This window comes from Ursus arctos, unplaced genomic scaffold (genome assembly GCF_023065955.2).
Source record: "Ursus arctos isolate Adak ecotype North America unplaced genomic scaffold, UrsArc2.0 scaffold_28, whole genome shotgun sequence".
NCBI lineage: Eukaryota > Metazoa > Chordata > Mammalia > Carnivora > Ursidae > Ursus > Ursus arctos.
In genome coordinates this window covers 32,909,723-32,929,977 of record NW_026622963.1, presented here as the reverse complement: position 1 = coordinate 32,929,977, position 20,255 = coordinate 32,909,723, and the positions used below count along the sequence as shown (strand labels likewise).

The window sequence follows — 20,255 nt, the reverse complement described above, 5'->3', positions numbered from 1 at the left end:
GTGCCTCTAGCCTACAGTGTGAGGATTAATTTAGTTGACTGTGTCAGCCTTTAGAATAGGACCTGGCATCTACTAAGTGCTGGTTGGTATTACTAAGCTCCAGCCAGGCCCTGGAACAGGACATACAATGAGACACAAGGTCGGTCTTCATGGGAATTCACAGCAGTAGTGGAAGGGGAGATTTTTAAAAAATCAGCACTTGTTACAACTGAGGTACATGCTTTGCAAGAAAGTACACAGTGTTTTCATCAGGAAGTGGCTTCTAATGAACTTTGTCTTCCGTGTAGGAAGAGAAGTCCGCGAAATTACGGGAAAATGTCCCTGGTTTCTCAGGTATTACCAGCAGGATAGACTTTTCTAGAAGGATGTGAGAGAGCTCCCAGAAAAGGGGAGAGGGAAGATGGAGGAACTGGGCTCAGAATCCTGGAAACGGTGCAGGTCAGCAGGAAGGGCTCATGCCTCTGGGTACCCTCCCTCATCAGGAATCCGTATGGGCCATTTTTGTCCTTGCTGAAGATTTTAATTCCGGGTTGAGGGCACCAGACTGGCCTGAACTAGCCTTGTGAGAGGGGCAGGCATCTTGATGGATATTTCCTGGCACTGAAGCTAAGGGGAAGGTGGTTCTCCCAGCAGATATCAGGCAGACCCAACAGACAGTATCCCCTGGAAATGACATTTGTTTGGGCCAGGGGTCCGTTCTTAGCTTTTTTTGTGTGTGCCATAGACACCTTCTTAGAATAATGTTTGTTTGTTTGTTTTTTAAAGATTTTATTTATTTATTTGACAGAGACAGCCAGCGAGAGAGGGAACACAAGCAGGGGGAGTGGGAGAGAAAGAAGCAGGCTCCCAGCAGAGGAGCCTGATGTGGGGCTCGATCCCATAACGCCGGGATCACGCCCTGAGCCGAAGGCAGACACTTAACGACTGCGCTACCCAGGCGCCCCTAGAATAATGTTTTTAAATGCATAAAACACATAGGATTACAAAGGAAACCAAAGATAATGAGATATTAGAAACAGGTAATATGTATTTAATTACCTCATTAAATGACAAGATCTAGCAGTGACCCAGTGACACTGTTATTTTGAAGGACAGATGAATGTAAGCAGTATTTTGAAAAATCTGCAGCAACTGGAATGTGTTATGAAAAGATCTGTGATTGCTATTGGGAACAAAGTCTCAGGTACTTCTCCTAGGACTGTGGCTGGTCACCTGACCTCACAATTGAAGAAGCAGCTAAATTTCAGTAGGAGATTTGGAGAAACAAGGCTTGCATTTTCCCCACTCAGGGTCTCCCTGATTTAAGCTGAGATCCTCTCTTGGCATTTTGCAAAAATGTGAACAGTATAAGATTAAGTGAAAACAAAACAAAACAAAACCCAACAACAAACAGACTATGATACAGTGGATTTTCAGTTGATTGTATTTTTTTTGACAAAAGAAAAAATAAACCAAACATTTGTGTGCATATTAAACACACCTAGAACAGTGCATGAAAAATATTTCATACTTAAAAATAAAGAGGAAATGTATGGAAAAGTCAAGGCTCAGTGCTGCCTTCCCGAGCCTTGGCCTGGGGCTTCTCACTGACCCTCTGGGGACAACAGGGGGTCGGGGTCGGCGGGGCCGATCCGTGCCCAGAGCGTGTTTGCCTGGGTATCTCCCCACCCTACCCTTGAAAAATACCGAAGTCAGTTTGTCAAGTAAGTTCAGGGTGTCGCGACACAGTAACAGGCTGGAAGGTGGGGGCTAACATTCGGAGAGACCTGAATTTGGTCCCTAATCAGCTCTGTGAGCTCAGGTCGACCTTAAATCTCTCTTGACCTCAAATCCGCACAGCTGGCTCTCCAGGCTCCAACCCCCAGGCTCTTGTTATTCACGTGGGCCTTATTCCGTCAGGCGCTTTACAGTCTACCAACCACGGGCCAAAGGAAACCAGAGCTGCTGCGGCCCCTGGAGCAAGAGGAGGTGGGTGCCCAGGCAGGAGACCGCGGACTGGAAGGTTCCCCAGGCCGGCGGGAGCCCCAGGCGCTTGGGCGGGTGCTGGCGACCGGTGGGCAGATTCGGGTTCCACGAAAGGCAGCATGTTTACCCATGAGGATTGCCCAGGATGAAGACGGGGAGCACCGGGCTGGGGGAGGACGCGGCTCCCTTCCAGCTGCGAACCCCTGTTATTCCCACTATCAATCGATTGTGAATTGGGATTTCCGTAAAGGCTGCCCCTCGCTCTTCATTCTCCTCCGCCTGCGTGGGGGTACCCGCGGCTGGTGCATTTTAGAAATGCGCGCCCGCGCCTGGGACACGTAGGCGAGTAACTTCACAGGGACGTGCCGGGCGGGAGCCGTTACTTCTGAGGATCCGAACGTTCCCAGATCGCAGTGTGGGGTGGAAACCGGAGACCACATTTCCTACGGTCCCCACGCTACCTTCCTAGGGAGGAAGAGACCAAAAATTGTAAGCACACCCTTCGCGACCGCGGCAGGACTCGAACCTGCAATCTTCTGATCCGAAGTCAGACGCCTTATCCATTAGGCCACGCGGCCGCCCGACGCCTAGTGTTCTGTGGACAATCTGAAAAGTATCGCTACCGCCCACCGGCTTGCGTGGGACCAATCCATTTGTTCCTTGGGCAGGGGAGGTTGGACTTTGGCTCCCAGAGTTTCGCAGGGAGAGCCCACCCGGAAGTCTCCCTCTCTCCCCTGCGGGCGGACCGGTCCACTTGCGGCCCTCCTATTGGTCGCTCCGGGAGTCTCCCGCCTGCCTCTTGGGTAGCCGCGGGACGGAGCGGGGCGCAGACGGGAAGTTGCGGCTGCCAGCGAGGCGGACTGGTCGGTGGAGGCCACACGCCACCCCGAGGCTGCGTAGGCCGCGCGGAGGGAGACGCAGCTCCGTCGGCCTGGGGTCGGGAGCCGCGGCCCGGGAAGCAGCGGACTGACCGAGGTTTCCGGCGGGTTCGGCCCGTGGGGGGAGGCCGGGTCGCCGAGCGGCGGCGCGGCCCCTCCCTCTCCAGTCAGGGAGCGAGGCCCGGAGCTGGGCGGAGGCTCGTCCCAGGGCGCACCGCGGCGCCGCCGCCGGGCACGGGCGGGCGGCCGGGCGCGCGGGGGCCGCCGCCTCCTGCAGGGCGCCCTGGGTCGGCGGGGCCACAGCCCGGGCGTGGGTGGGGGCCCCGGGGGCCGACGGCCAGCCCTGCGGGTTCGAATCCGGGGGCTGGCACCTGGCGGCGGTAGGCCCTCGGGCCGCGCCGGCCGTGGTGATGGCAGCCACGGTTTGCCGAGCGTTTGCCGAGGGTCGGGTCTCGCGACTGCTTTGCCCTGAGTCACCCAAACAGCGGTCCCGTGTGACAGAATCCGTAACCCCATTTTACGGAGTAGGAGATTGGGGCCTTAGGGAGCTCGCCCAAGGTCACGCATCTCCTAACAGCCAGAGCCGGGATTCAAACCCGCCGCGTCCTCCTCCGGGACCGTTGCTCTTAACCACTGCCGCCGCCTCCCCCAAGTTCACTGATGCACCTGCTTGAACCTCAGTGTCCCCTGGTGGGGTATTGGTAATTCCCGTGGTTGTTCGGTGCTTCAGTGAGAAACTGTCCCTAAAAGCGCCTGGCGCAGTGCCTGGGACGCAGTAAGTGCTCGAGGAGTGACGGCTCGTCACGGAACACGTAACGCACGTGTAAGAAATAACACTTGATATCGTCTGTCTTCTTCAGGATTTGTGGGTGGAAGGCAGGCATGGTCAGACCCATTTCACTGACTGGAAAACAGAGACAGGACGTGTCTCCCTCCACGTCTTTCGGCCAGTAAAAGCAGCCAAGCTGGAGCCCAAAGCCAGGTGCCTTGACTCCCAGCGGGGGGCTCCCTGCACCAACCATGAGCCGTCTGCTCTGGAAGAGGGTGGCCGGCGCCACCACCGTCGGGCCAGGGCCAGTTCCAGCTCCGGGGCGCTGGGTCTCCAGCTCCGGCCCCGACCCCGTCCCCAGCGACGGGCAGCCGCAGCCGCCGCCGCAGCAAGCGCCATCCTCGGAGGGCGGGCAGCTGCGGCACAACCCATTGCACATCCAGATGCTGTCGAGAGGGCTTCACGAGCAAATCTTCGGGCGCGGCGGGGAGACGCCCGGCGAGGCCGCGGTGCGCCGCAGCGTCGAGCACCTGCAGAAGCACGGGCTCTGGGGGCAGCCGGCCACGCCCTTGCCGGACGTAGAGCTGCGCCTGCCGCCCCTTTACGGGGGCGGCCTGGACCAGCACTTCCGCCTCCTGGCCCAGAAGCAGAGCCTGCCCTACCTGGAGGCGGCCAACTCATTATTGCAGGCCCAGCTGCCCCCCCGGCCCCCGAGCTGGGCCTGGGCGGAGGGCTGGACCCGGTACGGCCCCGCGGGGGAGGCCGAACCCGTGGCCATCCCCGAGGAGCGGGCCCTGGTGTTCGACGTGGAGGTCTGCTTGGCAGAGGGAACTTGCCCCACGTTGGCGGTGGCCATATCCCCCTCGGCCTGGTAAGTAGGGACTGGGCTCAGGGGACTTCAGCACAGATGGGGGGCCCAGCTTAATAGTTCGGTTCAGTGAACATTTACTGAGCTCCCACTGTGTGCCACGCAGGTGCTCTTCTAGGGACTGTGGATTCCGTGATGAACTAAAGTAGGCCTGACCCCAGCTTTTACAGAGTTTACTTTCTGGTGGGAAGATACAAGCAGTAAACACCCAAGCAAATAGCAGGCGGTGATAGGGGCCGTGTGGAGAACAGTAGCTTGTACTTGGGGTAGTAGGGGAGACCACTTGAGACCACCTCGATTTGGTGCCTTTCCCTCTCCCCTAATAGCTTCCTGAGAAGTTTGTCCAAGACGTTTGAACAGTGCTTCTATTTGGGGATGCTATTGGTTATCCTGGGCAGGAGAAATCTCCCTTTGGCGGGACTGTCCCAGACAGTACAAGACATTTAGCGTCCCCAGACACTCCCTTAAATGCCAGACCAAATAGCCCCACCGTGTCACCAAACACACTCCCACCCCAAGGTAGCACCCCCCCCCCCCATTGCCCCCAGTTGAGAGACGTTGCTTCCTGCCCCCAGCCTCCCAAACAGGCATTTTGGTCCCCAAAAGGTATATCCAAATCTCTCTCTCTTCTTTTTAAATAACATCTAAGTGCTACCCACGTTTCTTTTTCAAACAATGATGGTAGTCCTGTTTCTCCCCTTTTTTATTCTTCATTCCAGGATTAAAATACTATTTACAACCCTAATGCTTTCAGGCATGGCCAGCACAAAAGTTAGCAGTTTCTTTATTCCTATTGGAAGCTACATCTTTGTAAAGAAAGCTGCGAAATGTTAAATATGCAGTTGAAAATGGTGAAAACATGGCTAAATAGATAAGGTAGGCATTAATGGCTGAAAAGAGCAAAACCAGATTCCGCATTGATTTAGTTCCAGTTGAGATGAGAATCTCAGTGCTTACTGTGTAACTTGAGGGTCAAAATAGAGGGAGTAGCACCCGCCGTGGAGAAGGTACAGCAGGCTGTGGTGGCTGAAGGAAAACGAGGAAATCAGTGACAAGAAAGACTTGTTTTTTGATCTCTCGGTCGTTTTTGGCCATTTTACCTCAAGTCCCCTTTTCTCTTCCTCCTCCTTCCTCTCCCTGTCCTCCCCATCCTCCTCTCATCCTCATTCCATTCTTGCCAGTGGTACTGGAGGCGCTGCTCGGTTTGCGTGGTGGTTTTGCGTGGTGGCGAGGCCTGGGCTCCCGTGGGGGCCTTCCTCCTGGGAGCCTGACTGGCGGGGGCGCGGGGGTACCAGGTGGGGCCCTCCGAGCAGTCCGCTGTGAACTTGGACCTATCCCTGTCCCGTGGCTGTGTAACCTCACGTTCCAGGCCAGCCCGAAATTTTGGGGTGGGGGTGGGGGGGCTGCTTAGACATCCCGCAGAGCAGCTTCCCAAAGGCGTGGCTGAGGACTATGGTTGTCACACTAGGGGACATCACACAGGTGCCAACATTTGTCTGAGATTCCCAGGACAAGCGTAGAGAGTCAATGGCATTGATCTGAATCATCTTGAACGTGCAAACCCTGTTGGCATGTTGGCTTCTTTTTTATCACACACGTGTAGTAAGACGGCTCTGTGCGGCTGGAGACCTGGATCTTGACACCAGTCTGGCCTTTCATTGCACCTAGAGTTCTGCCATCACCGTAGCCTCAACCATTTGACATCTTCCAGCCTCTTTGGTGTTTGTAAGGGCTCTGACGGGGGAGGGGGTTGCAGCCTGAGTCCCTGAGTGTATCGCCACCATTTGGAGTGTGAGTTAGACTTTAGCAGGTTTAAAACCAGGAACTGCTTTCTGCCCGTAGCCCCCTCCCCTGTGGAAACCACGGTTGTGTGTGTTGAAACTGTAGAGGCAGATGCCCCCCCACCCCAGGGTTGCCTGGAGCTCCTGTGCGGCTACACCGGCCACGCCTCGTCCGTCATGCACTTTGATGCTGAGTGGCTCTGACCCTTTGGCGTCATTCCTCAGTTTCCCCCCACTCAGCCTTGTGGATCTGGAGCACCTTCCAGCCTTTTCCCGAGTCAGGGTCAGGCGCCCACACGCAGTGCTCTTCCTCTGCCCTCCCGGCCCCTGCGGTCCCGCGCTTGCCCTCGGCTCTCCTGGGGGGGCTCAGAGAGGCCCAGCACCTGCTCCAAGGTGCACAGTGTGCTCTTTGTCCTTTAGAGTCTTTCCAGCTGTTAGATGATTCATCCTGTACATGTGCAGCGTTTGTCTTTTTCTTTTTTTCTCTTTTTTTTGCCACTTTCAACCAAAAAAAAATAAATTTCCCACTTTGGATTCTGTTGTAATTGTCTGTCTCCCTTACTAGCGTTTTGAACACCTGCTGTTTTGTGCTTATAGACCCGAGGGGTTGACAGTGCCCACAAACAGCACCGACTTCGGGAACGCCGGACCTAACAAACACCTTGGCGGGGTCCAGGCCGGGTGTCTCTGAAGGACACCCAGTGCCGTGGCGTTTAGCTCCATTTTTATCTGTGGAAGGGAAAAGTAAAGGAGCTTTTATGACCTCCCTCCCACACGCCCCCACCCGCTCTCTGGCTCCGTGAGGGTTGGGAGCACCCCTTGGTCTTGCTCGAGTCCCAGCTGCTAGTGCAGGAGCCGGCTCGCGGCGGTAGGTGTGCGGTGGGTGTTGCGGAGGGACGTGTGCTGCCTCTGTGCCGAGCCCGTCTGCCTCTCGCCTCCCTCAGGTATTCTTGGTGCAGCCGGCGGCTGGTGGAAGAGCGTTACTCTTGGACCAGCCAGCTGTCGCCGGCTGACCTCATTCCTCTGGAGGTCCCTGCCAGTGCCGGTGGCCCCACCCAGCGCGGTTGGCAAGAGCAGTTAGTGGTGGGGCACAACGTTTCCTTTGATCGAGCGCATATCAGGGAGCAGTACCTGATCCAGGTAAGGTTCCTGGGGCCAGTGTGGCTTCTGGCACGGGGTGGCCTAAGGCTCTGATCCCGGGGGGCTAGGGAAGGTGTTGCTTTTCCCGGTCAGTGTCTCCTTCGTCTTTGTACCAACTGCAGCGCCCCTGTCGATTAGCCCTACGCCTGGTCCCTGTGCCTAGGAGTTCATTCCCCAGGACTTGCCTGGTGCAGGACTTGAGTTGTCAGAGAGTACGAAGACCCCTTCTTTCCGTGTGGTGTTTTAGAGCTTAGTGTGGGTCTTTGGAAGCTCTGGGCCACACAGCCTGGGCTCGCATCCTGCCTCAGCCAGGGACAAGACATGTGAGCGCCTTAACGTCCCTGAGCCTCAGTTTCCTTATTTGTAAAAGGGAGCTGGCAGAAGTCACCTGGCAGGATTGCTGGGGAGGTTTGAACGGTGTGCACACCGGGTGGGTGCTTGTGGCATTCTTAATGGTATGGGGAGTGTTCTTCCATCGCATCCTCACAGTCACCCCAGCAGAAAGGCAGGCCAGGCGAGGGCAGCCTTGAACAGGGCCGAACAGGGCCACAGAGCTTGTGAGCGACAGGGCTGGGGTGGGGGCTGAGCCTGGGAGCCCAGAAGGCCTCGATTTGGCCCCTGTGTTTCCAAGGCAGCCGTTGGAGCTGTTGCTGGTTGCTGGGAAGGACTTATGTGTTGGGACTGAGCCGGGCCTGTACCTTTGAGGGTGGCTGGGATGTGGGAGGGCGAGCCTGTCACGGCCGGGGGTCTAAGCGTGAGGAGAGCTTCAGTGTTGGAAGGCCGTGTGATGGGAGGCGGCTGAGGTGGGGCGAGTGGGGTGACCCCGAGGCTGAGGCGGTGCCGGGTGGCCTCAGCTCCAGCCTCTCTCCCCTGCAGGGCTCCCGCATGCGCTTCCTGGACACCATGAGCATGCACATGGCCATCTCAGGGCTCAGCGGCTTCCAGCGCAGTCTGTGGATGGCCGCCAAGCAGGGCAAGCGCAAGGCCCGGCACCCCACGCAACGGGGCCAGAAGTCCCCGCAGAAAGCCAGTGGCCCAGTGGTGAGAGCTCACGGCGGGAGGCCGGAGCAGGGCGCTTGGGACGGTCTCACCAGCCTGCCTGTCTGTCCCAAGGCTGACCTGAATTCCTTGCTCTGGCTCCCCAGGTCTCATCCTGGGACTGGCTGGATATCAGCAGTGTCAATAATCTGGCAGACGTTCACGGCCTCTATGTGGGGGGGCCTCCCTTAGAGAAGGAACCTCGAGAACTGTTTGTCAGGGGTAGCATGAAGGACATCCGGGAGAACTTCCAGGTACAGTGCTGGAGAGGGGCTCTGGGGGGATGGGCCGTGGCAGCCCCTAGCTGACCCCAGGGAGTGTAGCTGCCCGACCTGACCCTGAGGCCCGGCGATGGCAGTGGGATGGCTGCCCACCCAGCGCCTTCCTGTCGCCTGTGCCAGGACCTAATGCAGTACTGTGCCCAGGACGTGTGGGCCACCTATGAGGTTTTCCAGCAGCAGCTCCCGCTCTTCTTGGAGAGGTGAGGGGGAGCCCTGGTGGGGGAACCCCTGGGGGTCAGCAGGGTCCTGGTACCTTGGTCCTCTGTCAAAAGGTGGTGCCAGGTCTTTCTTAGCCTGTGGACCTTAGCCTTTGTGGGTTGAAAGAATGGAGCCATCGAGTGGAGTGATGGCCACCTGGGTCCTGGACTCTGGGTTTCTACAGAGGCCCTGGAGGGGAGGGCTGAGGCTGTGCTGGAGTTTCATGTGTGTGGTCTGGGGGCTTCAGCACCCTCTCTTTACCCAGATCCTGAGCCCGGGGCTTCACGTCCATCTTGGTCATGTTTACTAGTGAGTCACTCTTATGGTGTGACCAGTCACAAGTGTCACCTAGACCTGGTTCAAATCGACTGTCTACCTTGCTCATCTGTCCTCGGGCAAGTCGCTTGGTTTCTTTGAGCCTCAGCGTTTCTGTGCGTGAAGCATACGCAGATAGTACTTGGCCGCCCCAGGTGTGTGCGGTTTGTCTGCGACCTAGCACAGCGTCTGGCACTTAGTCGTGACTCAGGAGATGGCACCGGTTTTCACTTTCACCTGTAACTGCCACGTTCCCCCTGAGGACGGGAGGATACTGTCTTCACCTGATAAAGGAACTGAGGCTCAGAGAGACAAAGCGACTTACTCAGTGTCTCACAGCTCCAAAGTCGTCGAGCTGGGCTCGAGACCCTGGTCTGTCTTCAGAGCTACGCCACCTGGGTGGTCGGCTTGAGGCTGGCCGGACTGGCTCAAGGATGGGGCCCAAGCCTTGCTTTCTGTGGCCATTTTTGACCGCCCCGGTGTTGGCCCCTGCCAGGTGCCCCCACCCGGTGACTCTGGCTGGCATGCTGGAGATGGGGGTCTCCTACCTGCCCGTCAACCAGAACTGGGAGCGGTACCTGGCGGAGGCGCAGAGCACCTATGAGGAGCTCCAGCGGGAGATGAAGAAGTCGCTGATGGACCTGGCCAATGACGCCTGCCAGCTGCTCTCAGGACAGAGGTAGGCAGGCCTTGGGACGCAGGATCTAGGTGCGCACGGGCAGGCTCGGCCTTACCCTGCCCCGGTGGACTGGCTCTGCAGGTACAAGGAAGACCCCTGGCTCTGGGACCTGGAGTGGGACCTGCAAGAGTTTAAGCAGAAGAAGGCAAAGAAGGTGAAGAGGAAGGAGCCTACTGCAGCCAGCAAGTTGCCCATCGAGGGGGCTGGGGCCCCTGGGGATCCCAAGGATCAGGAAGGTGGGGAGCATGGGTGGGAGGTGGGGCAGGGATGGTCCCTGGGACAGTCCTGGGACCCAGGGATCGTTGGAAGGGGTCGCTCCGGCCTTTCAGAGCTGAGTAGGCTGGGCAGGTCTTCTGGAGAGAGCCTTCTGGCCCTGATGGTCCTGCCCACCCTGTGCAGACCCTGGCCCCCCCAGTGAGGAGGAGGAGGTTCAGCGAGATGGCATGGCTCGTGCCTGCTTGGAGCACCTGAAGGGGACTGCAGAGGTCCTGCCCAAGCGGCCCCAGCACCTTCCTGGACACCCTGGGTGAGCCCCAGCCCCTCCTATATGCAGAGTCTACCCTTCTCCCCCCTTAGGCCTCCGCTGTCCTGGGCTCCAGAACTGGGGTGGTGTGGGGGGGGCCCTTCCTGACCTGCTGCCGTGCATTGTCTTCTAGTCACTTGCTCGCTCTGACCCCCGGCTCGCTGGTCTCATTCAGTGCAAGTGCACCGAGCACCTGCTGTATGCTGGGCCCAGCTCAGCCACTCGGGGTGCAAATGGGAACACAGTTCCTTTCTGGGAGCTGCTTTCTCCCTAGGAGGTGCCAGTGCAGTTGGTCTTTACATTCACGATGAGAAGGAGGAGTGAGCAGTGTTGGGACAGTACCTAACTCTGCTGGGAGAGATCAGGGGAGGCTTCCTTGAGGAGGGTTTTTTTTTATTTGAGCCTCACAGACAGGCCGAGATGAGAAAATGGGGCAGCCAGGGTGAATGGCAGGGTGTAGACATGGCACCTTCAGGACCCTGAGAGTGAGGTCTTCTTAAGTTGTGCACCCTGGGTGCCTTACTTGCCTCGCCTTCGGGTTGGCTGTGGTGAACAGCCTGTGCGAGATGGGGCTCCGAAGGCCCTGGTGTGTCCCTGGAGCAGCAGTGGGGCAGATCTGCTGTCTCCTGTGGCCAGTTACCCTGTATGGAATGGAGCTTGGGAAGGGGCCCGGTGCCGGGCCATGCTTGTGGGCCCAGGCTTCTGACTTCCTGGGGGGCATGGGTGTACCCTCAGAGGGAGGGGACTGTGACTATAGGCTGAGGTCACCGGAAAGCCTCGGGGCTTTGAAGGGAGGTCGCAGGAGAGGGAGCCTGGCTTGCAGTCACGTGCTGTCCTCCCCCACCATGGTGACGCTGCTCTCCTCTGGTGGGGCGTAGGTGGTACCGGAAACTCTGCCCCCGGCTAGATGACCCTGCATGGACCCCGGGCCCCAGCCTTCTCAGCCTGCAGATGCGGGTCACTCCAAAACTCATGGCGATGACCTGGGATGGCTTCCCTCTGCACTACTCGGAGCGGCATGGCTGGGGGTACCTGGTGCCTGGGCGGCGGGACAACCTGGCCCAGGCGCCCGCGGAAACCGCCCCGGCCTCGGCGGGGGTGGCCTGTCCCTACAGGTGAGGCTCAGGGAAGGAAAGGGTGGCGTTGAGGGACCCCTTCCTCTTGCTGGAGAACCCAAGCCTGGCTCAGGCCAGTGGGAAGAGCGGGGGTCTGAGAGTCTGGGAGCGAGTCCTTTTTTCCACGGCTGCCCTTTACTTGTGGGGCCTGAGCCCCGCGGGGGCGTGGAGGCCTGAGGCCCTGCTGCCCTCGGTCCGGCGGCACAGCTGCCTTCGCAGGAGCGTGTGGAGCAGGGGCCGCCGGAAGCAGCCGGCAGATGGGCAGTTTTCCTTCCTTGTGTAGTTTATCGAGCACGAGTTCTACTCTGTGGTTGACCCTTGTGTGGTGCTCCCTCGTTTGTGCGCAGGCAGCCGCGCGAGTTAGAGCGTTACCCACATCGTGCGGTTGGCAGAGTGAAGGCCTAGGAAAGTCCTTTGACTTGTCTGAGATCCTAAACCCTGAGCTTTGGACAGGTGGCTGTTGGGGACAAGCCATGGCACTTGATGTGGCCCAGGTTGGGAGGCCCAGCTCTGCAGGACAGCCCGAGTCACCTGTGGGGCCCTTGGGACAAAGGGGCCGGGGTCCAGCAGGGGCAGCTGCTCCGCTCCCAGAGCTTTCCCAGCAGAGGCGGCCCCTGCAAGCTGGCGAGGCACTTAGATTGGGTCAGACCAGCCCTCGCACCTTTGCCTGCCACTGGCGTGTTGCGGTTGGCTTGCGATTTGTCACTCCCTGTCTGAAAACCAGGGAGAGCGCTGTCTGCCTTTGCCTCAGAGCCGGTTCTGAGGCCTAAGTGAGGGGAGTTGTGGAAGGCCCCAGTGAGCTGCCTGGCCCGGAGCGGGCCCCCAGTAATCAGAGGCCGCTGCCGCTGTTCTCTGCCCAGAGCCATCGAGTCCCTGTACAGGAAGCACTGTCTTGAACAGGGGAAGCAGCAGCCGGAGCCCCAGCAGGCAGGCCTGGTGGAGGAGTTCCTGCTCGCCGACGGCAGCACCATGTGGCAGACGGTGAGGGCACCCCGAACCTGGGCTCTGGAGTCTGCTCCCTTCCAAGGACTGGTGGCCTCCGGGTGGGGGCGGTGCTCTGGGGGTACTGGGTGGGTCACCCCAGGCCGGTCCGCTGCTTTATGTCCTGGGCACCCGGGCCCCTCCAGGTGGAAGAGCTGGGCTGCCTGGAAGTGGAGGCGGAAATGGAGGCCGAGGCGGAGGCCAGGGCAGAGCGCTGTGGAGCGGCAGTCCCCGGTCAGCCCCCGGCTCTGGTGAGCGGGGCTTCTGCTCTGGGGTTCTCTGGGCGGGCGCTCGGCGGGCACGGGCCCTGCTCTTGTGCCCAAGTAGCTCTCCCCGCCAGAGAGTTCCCAAGGTCCCGGGGCGGGGTGGAGAGACACTGTCTTGCCCTTGGGTGTCCCGGCGGTTTTTGGAGGCCAAGGAGGGAGCCTGAGGCTGGTGGCCGTCCTGCCATTTCTCAGCACACCGTTGGCTGCTTCAGGCCCTTTTCCCACACCCTACCCCGTGGCCCTCGCCGAATGCAGGTGCTGGAGCAGGGCCTCATCTAGGTGTGTGGCCCCCACAGACTGCTGCTGGTGGCCCCAAAGCCAGCCAGCCAGCCTATCACCATGGCAACGGACCTTACAACGACGTGGACGTCCCCGGCTGCTGGTTCTTCAAGCTGCCTCACAAGGTGTGTGTCCTGGTTTGCGCCTGTCCTGTGCTGCCCTCACGGAGGCCCGGGTGACCAGTGACTCAGCCCAGAAGTGTCTTTGGAGCAGGAACGACATGCATGGTGGGCGGGGTGCGGTTGCAGACAGTTCCCCGTCTCTCGGAGTCTTGCCTCCTGAGAATGGGGTGGCGAGGGGCGTGGTGGAGCAGTCGAGGGGGCCTGTCAGGCACCACACACGTTTCGTGATGTCGACGCTTCTGTCGGCCGATGGCGGTCTGTTACCCGGGTCAGCCCTGGTCCCGAAGCAGATGATTTCAGCTGACATGTTGTCGGGTGGTCGCTAGTAACGTGACGCTTCGGCACCACGCTCATGTTGCTCACCTCGCTTCATCTCCTCGCGGAGGCATCTTACCAGCTCACGTCAGCACCAGAAGGGCGAATACAGTACATGAGATGTTTTGAGAGAGAGAGAGAAGCCGCTTCTTATAACTTTTTTTTTTTTTTTAAAGATTTTATTTATTTATTTGACAGAGATAGAGACAGCCAGCGAGAGAGGGAATACAAGCAGGGGGAGTGGGAGAGGAAGAAGCAGGCTCCTAGCAGAGGAGCCTGATGTGGGGCTCGACCCCATAACGCCAGGAGCACGCCCTGAGCCGAAGGCAGACGCTTAACCGCTGTGCCACCCAGGCGCCCCCGGTTCATATAACTTTTATTAGTTTGTTACATTTCCATTTTATTGGATATTTCTGTTCATGATAATTTCACCACACTGTATGATTTATAAGTTTTATCATAAATACATATAGGATAAAAGCACGTATGGGTCAGCGCTGTGGTTTGAGGCATCTGCTGGGGATCTGGGAGGCACCCCCCCAAAACAAAGGGGGTTGGCTGCCTTGTGGGGAGGGAGCCAGACGTGTTTGAGTCCTTGTGCTTATGTGCATGTTGCCCTTAGGGATTTGCCCCAGACTGCTCTGCTCGAGGTTCTGGGCTCGGTGGGCAGACTTGAGGTGCGCAGGGCATCGATGGGTTCCCTAGTCGGGTCTGCCATCAGCTTCCAGCTTCTACTTCCTTTGCCCTTTTCAGGATGGTAGCAGCTGCAATGTGGGCAGCCCCTTTGCCAAGGACTTCTTGCCCAAGATGGAGGATGGCACCCTGCAGGCCGGCCCAGGAGGTGCCAGTGGGCCCCGTGCCTTGGAGATCAACAAAATGATTTCTTTCTGGAGGAATGCCCATAAACGAATCAGGTGGGCGACCACAGGAGGGCAGAGATATGTTATCCATGCCCCTGGCCAGGTTATGGCAGCCCTGGGACCCCCTTTACCCACTTCCCACCCAGGCCCCCTGCCCCCACCATGCTGCACTGGAGGGACAGCCCAGCTACGGTCGTGAGGCTTGGCTGCTTGTGGTTCTGGTGCCATGTGATGACGGGCCAGTCCTTTTCCTTCCTAGCCTCAGCTTCCATGTTCAGGTAGAGAGAGGTGCTGTAGGGCCTTGAGGGTGGAGCTGCCGCAGTCCTGGATGTGGCTGAGGAGCGTGGAGGGCACCTGGCCTGGGAGTGGGGACCCGAGGCTGGCGATGGCAGGGGGCTCCCTGCAGGACTGGCTGCCAGAAGGGCGCTGCCGTCTTGGCCAAGGTCCGCCCCAAGCATGGCCGAGGTGCTTGGGTAGAGCAGAAGCTCTCTGGGAGGCCCGGCCGGTTCACAGATGGCGTGTGCTCCTGGATGGCAGATTCTAGGGCCCCAGGCCTTGGCTGTGCTACAGCCCGCCCTAAGTGAAGTCTGTGGGAAGAGGGTGATGCTGGGCCAGGAGGGGGCGCAGTAGCCCCTAACGCTGGGCGTGGGGGTGGATTCCGCTCCTCTTGGCTGTTCTAAGCCTCAGTCCATCTGTCCCCACAGCTCCCAGATGGTGGTGTGGCTGCCCAGGTCGGCTCTGCCCCGTGCCGTGACCAGGTATGGCCTGCCAAGTGGTTGTGGGGACAGGAGGACTGAGTGGGGGGAGGGGGACCTAGGCCCAAAGCAAGCTGCCGAGACTCATGTTCTCCCCCACCCTGCCAGGCACCCCGACTATGACGAGGAAGGCCGCTATGGGGCCATCTTGCCTCAGGTGGTGACTGCTGGCACCATCACCCGCCGGGCTGTGGAGCCCACGTGGCTCACCGCCAGCAATGCCCGGGTATGTGCCCTCTGCACGTCAGGGTCCCCGCTCTTCCTCTCCTGGGTCTCTTCGAAACTGGGGTGCAGAGGGCTTTCAGCGAGGAGCGTGAAAAGGAACATCAGATCTGGGGCAGGCAGGACTCCAGCTCAGATCTAGCTGTGCGGCTCTTCAGTTCCTTCAGTGAGCTTGGCCTGAGCCCCTCGCAGCCACACGTTGACGGTGCATGACATGCACAGCTGTGCTGGAGCGGAGGTGGGGCCGGGCGTGGAGGGAGGGGTTCTTTACCCTGTCACCCCCAGTGCTGCTAGGCTGTCCCAGGAACACCTGGGACTGGAGTTCGGGGCAGTGCTTGGCATTTCCTAAAACCCACCCCCTCAGGAAAGGCCCAGCATTCTCAGCCAAGCCTGGCTCCAGGAGTGGGGTGGGAGGAGTCTCGCTGGGGTATCTGGGTAGGGCCTGACCTCCCTCTTCGGCAGCCCGACCGAGTGGGCAGCGAGTTGAAGGCCATGGTGCAGGCTCCCCCTGGCTACGTGCTCGTGGGTGCCGACGTGGACTCGCAGGAGCTGTGGATCGCGGCGGTGCTTGGAGACGCGCACTTCGCCCGCATGCACGGTGAGCGGGAGCCGGGCCTGGGCCAACGCCAAGGCAGCCACGGCGCTGGTAGAACGTCTCCGAGCCGCCTCTCTCACACCTGCCTCCCCTGCCACCCCCAGGCTGCACGGCCTTCGGCTGGATGACACTGCAGGGCAGGAAGAGCAGGGGCACCGACCTACACAGTAAGACCGCCGCGACCGTGGGCATCAGCCGGGAGCACGCCAAGATCTTCAACTATGGCCGCATCTACGGGGCGGGGCAGCCCTTCGCGGAGCGCCTGCTGATGCAGTTCAACCACCGGCTCACACGGCAGGAGGCGGCCGAGAAGGCCCAGCAGATGTACGCCGTCACCAAGGGCCTTCGCCGGTGAGGAGCCCTACCCCGTCCATGTCACCCCCAGGGCCTTAGGCCTGCTCTGTGCCCTTTTACCGCGCTCATCCCGTCTCCCTTTCCCCGTGGCCTGAGCCCTCTCGGCTGCTCTCCCTCCAGACCTCTCACCTGGCTCCAGGGTGGTTGGCATTTGCTCATTGAATAACCTGAACCAGCTTTCGTCGGGAGTTAAGGCAGAGCTAGCAGCCGCGCGGGTTGGGAACTCCCACGCCTCCCGGGCAGAGCGAGCGAGGGAAGCGGGAGGGGCGGGGCGTAGCGTTGGCAGGGGCAGCTGGGGCACACTGGGGGCTCCAGCTTGTGTCCTCTGGTGCTTCCACCTCCCGTGTGCTCAGGGAGGGCCCCTGAAGCAAGGGTGAGGGAGGAGGGGACGGTTCTAACTAGTGTAGCTACTCGGTACAGTGGCCACATTCAATTGGGCCGCCTCGGGAGCCTAAAGGGCAAGCAGGCGATGGTGCAGGGGTGTGTGACCACAGGACGTGGGTGCGGCCTGCAGCGTGGGGACCGTGTGCTGGGGGGCGGGGAGCAGAGTGGTGTTGACAGAGGTCGGGCCTTAGTTGCGGAGACCTTTGAAGGTGTCACATGGGTGTCTGTGCTGAGGGCACGGGTGGTGAGGAAGCCCCGGTGCAGCTTAGAGCACATGCGTGACGTGCCTCTGGAGCCCTTAGGGGACAGGCCTGGTGGTGTCCGAGGCCACACAGAACCTGGGAGTCTGGGGCAGTGGGAACGGAGGTGGTCAGCCTGACTTGGCTGTAGGTCTTCTCCAAATGCCCTTTTTAAGGAGTATCCCGTTTCCTACCCTCTCCCTTCTGGGGTCATAGCCCTTCTGCCTCCTGAACTAAACGTGGTGCCCGGTGGTCCCCGGGCAGTTCCGTGTCTGCAGCAAGAGGACGTAGTGACAGTGCTGGCTCCTCGGTCGGAGTCAGCCCTTTCCTGGGCTCCCGTGGCTCAGCCCGCACGGGTTCCCATCTGGCTGCGCCTCTTCCTGGCAAGTCACTTACCCGCCCTCAGCCTGTTTCTCCCCCTGAGGTAGAGCGTGCGGGGACAGGCGTGAGCCAGGTGCCCGTGAACACGGGAGCGCGGGGCTGGGCGCGCAGGAGGCACGGCCACAGGAATGATGGCGGTGACACTGCCCCCAGGTATCGGCTGTCGGACGAGGGTGAGTGGCTCGTGAGGGAGCTGCACCTCCCCGTGGACAGGACCGAAGATGGCTGGGTTTCCCTGCAGGATCTGCGCAAGATCCAGAGAGAAGCTTCGAGGAAGTGAGTGAAGGCTGGAGGGAGGGTCTGGGCGGGCTCATGCTGGGAGAGCTGGGATGCTTCGTTTTTAGTTCTGAGATGCTGAAAGGCAAAGCTTGCCTTTTTTTTTTGTCTTGGCCCCTAGGTCACGCTGGAAGAAGTGGGAGGTGGTTGCCGAACGAGCTTGGATGGGGGGCACAGAGTCAGAAATGTTCAATAAGCTGGAGAGCATCGCCATGTCTGACACCCCGTGTACCCCGGTGCTGGGCTGCCGCATCAGCCGGGCCCTGGAGCCCTCGGCTGTCCAGGGGGAGGTAGCTCGCTGCCCTCGGGGCATGGGGAGAGCGGGGCGGGGCTCCCGTGCCACCTCTCCCCACAGTGAGCCGTGTGTGGCAGAGCCCCTCTGACCCGGGCCCCCTCCCCCCCAGTTTATGACCAGCCGTGTGAACTGGGTGGTGCAGAGCTCCGCCGTGGACTATTTACACCTCATGCTCGTGGCCATGAAGTGGCTGTTTGAGGAATTCGCCATCGACGGGCGCTTCTGCATCAGCATCCACGATGAGGTCCGCTACCTGGTGCGAGAGGAGGACCGCTACCGCGCGGCCCTGGCTCTGCAGGTCACCAACCTCCTGACCAGGTACGCGGGGCCCGGCCGCCGGCATCTCCCAGGGAATGAACGTTTCTGTTCTTAGTAAGACCGGCCTTAAGAGAGATTTTTTGGGTTTGGAAAGACCATAAACCCAACCAGATCACAGAGGTGGTGAGGTGTGCCGAGAGGAGCTGCTGTCATGGACTCCCCTAGACAGACACACACCTTGGACAGCTTTTCTCAGTTCCAGCAAAATTGAGATGTGAATGTTTCCTTAAGTGCCAAAAGTTCGTAAGGCCTCATTCACCATGTTTTCTGGTGGTAGTCTGAAACTCAGACATGGCTTAAAAAAATTTTCTATATTGAACTATATTTTCTTATAGTAAGATTCCTAGTTTCCATGGTTGAATTTAGTAATTATAGTTCATGTCAGTTTGCCATTCAGAACTAGTTTGGGAAGCACATCTGTCCTAATGGGTAAATAATGTGTACAGTACTTCACGCTGTCTCCACGGCCTTCTCCATCTTCCCCCTGGGGCCTTGTGCCTAACAGAGTCCTCGTATATTTGAATGTTGAGTGGCCCAGGAAGTGCATTTTTCTTTTTTTTTTACATCAGTAAAGGATACTGAACTTCGGGGGGGAAAAAGGCATGTTTCGAATCCCTAACTGCATGGCTTGCTTTCGGGGGGAGGGGCCGGGCCTGAGAGATCGGGTCTCTTGCAGGTGCATGTTTGCCTACAAGCTGGGTCTGAATGACCTGCCCCAGTCAGTCGCCTTTTTCAGCACAGTCGATATTGACCAGTGCCTCAGGAAGGAAGTGACCATGGATTGTAAAACCCCTTCCAACCCGACTGGGATGGAAAGGAGATATGGGATTCCCCAGGGTAAGCTCCACACTTCACTTCTCTGTTCGTTATGTGTAAAATGTAAGATGGACCCAAATGGTCTCAGACCACAGGAGGTTCAAGACAGCCGCCGTCCGGGCGGTGCCAGTGGATAGTGTGCCCTGGGCCCCCAGTGAACACGGTGTTCACAGCACACGACGGAAGAAGCCAGAACTCAAATACTCTTCTTCGACCACACCAGAAATATATTTTAAGAAACTGTGCTTTGAATAGCAAACAAAGCAGAAAGATACATTTAAAAAGAAAATAAGCTGACACAAACTTATTTATACAGAAAGAAACCAGACGGCACCTTCCCATCCCTGGCAGTCGCTCCGCCTCCTCCCTCCCTCCTGGCTGGCTCCCGGGCACCGCTCACCACCCTGCACTGTCTTTCAGGTGAAGCGCTGGATATCTACCAGATCATTGAACTCACCAAAGGCTCCCTGGAACCGTGACGCTGGCCTGGACCGCAGCTCTGCCTGCAGGCCCCGGATTTGCTCCCGTGGAGCGCCATCGGGGCGGTGCGGGCTCCCACACTCAGGCGCGCAGCTGTGCTGTTTGCGAAAGGGCTCGCGGGAGGCCAGCCCTCTGCAGGCGCAGGACCTGCCGGGAACGACCACCCCCGAGGGAAGGTGCAGTGGAGTTCAGTGGGTTCAGAGCCAAGATGCCACCAGCGGTGCAGGCTGTAGGACAAGGGGGCACTGTTGCTTGTTGGGTTAAAAAAAAAAAAAAAAAAAAAAAAAGCAGAAGCCCCAAAGTTCACATTAACTCAGGCATTTCATTTCTTTTTTCCTTTTCTTCTTGGCTGGTTCTTTGTTCTGTCCCTCGTGCTCTGACGCAGTGCCCTAGCGGGGGAGAGAAGTAACGCTCAAATGTGATAAGCCTGCTCAGAGGCAGTGGAAATAAAAACAAAAATCCTTTATCTTCTCATCAAAGCCTGTGGTAGTCCTGCTTTCTCCCCCTTCCCACTGCTAGGAGGTGGTTCCGACAGTGGAAGAAAATGGAGGCCTCCCAGGGGGCCGAGCACCGAGGCCCTCCCTTGAGCCAGAGGCAGGGGGCGAGGGGACAGGCGCCTCCGTGGGTCTGCCACCAGCTCGGTGACCGGGCCGGGCACCCTCTGGCCTGGAATGTGATCATCTGAAAAACGTAGCTTCTCAATTTTTGAGGAGCCAGAACTGAGGGTGTCTTAGGTGAACTTCCATCTCAGACACACTTGAGCTGCT

The 20,255-nt window shown here is 58.9% G+C and overlaps 2 protein-coding genes and 1 non-coding gene across 7 annotated transcripts in view; 1 reads left to right on the top strand and 2 right to left on the bottom strand.

The window, feature by feature from the left end:
* Positions 1-2,470: 2,470 nt before the first annotated feature.
* On the bottom strand, positions 2,471-2,543 carry TRNAR-UCG (transfer RNA arginine (anticodon UCG)). Its single transcript has one exon. It is a non-coding gene; the product is annotated as a tRNA-Arg (tRNA).
* Positions 2,544-2,779: 236 nt separating this feature from the next.
* POLG (DNA polymerase gamma, catalytic subunit) lies at positions 2,780-19,962 on the top strand. 2 transcript variants are annotated; one of them, XM_026510452.4, is made up of 23 exons: positions 2,780-2,940; positions 3,704-4,483; positions 7,206-7,401; positions 8,278-8,442; positions 8,547-8,693; positions 8,841-8,920; positions 9,730-9,912; positions 9,994-10,148; positions 10,312-10,438; positions 11,314-11,550; positions 12,411-12,531; positions 12,678-12,782; positions 13,094-13,201; positions 14,267-14,427; positions 15,078-15,131; positions 15,237-15,354; positions 15,813-15,948; positions 16,050-16,296; positions 17,457-17,579; positions 17,701-17,869; positions 17,984-18,192; positions 18,869-19,029; positions 19,429-19,962. In XM_026510452.4, the coding sequence occupies exons 2-23, from the start codon at positions 3,864-3,866 to the stop codon at positions 19,485-19,487; spliced, it is 3,681 nt and encodes a 1,226-aa protein (XP_026366237.2). In that variant the 5' UTR covers positions 2,780-2,940; positions 3,704-3,863; the 3' UTR covers positions 19,488-19,962. The 2 variants fall into 2 exon arrangements, with proteins under 2 accessions (XP_026366237.2, XP_026366238.2); XM_026510453.4 differs by lacking the exon at positions 18,869-19,029.
* FANCI (FA complementation group I) overlaps positions 19,218-20,255 on the bottom strand; it is a 78,716-nt gene continuing 77,678 nt past the window's right edge. For all 4 annotated transcript variants that reach the window (XM_026510451.4, XM_048220742.2, XM_057303682.1 and 1 more), the window contains exon 38: positions 19,218-19,877. In XM_026510451.4, the coding sequence (XP_026366236.2) occupies positions 19,797-19,877 (81 nt within the window). In that variant the 3' untranslated portion in view covers positions 19,218-19,796. The remainder of the gene's footprint in view (positions 19,878-20,255) is intronic.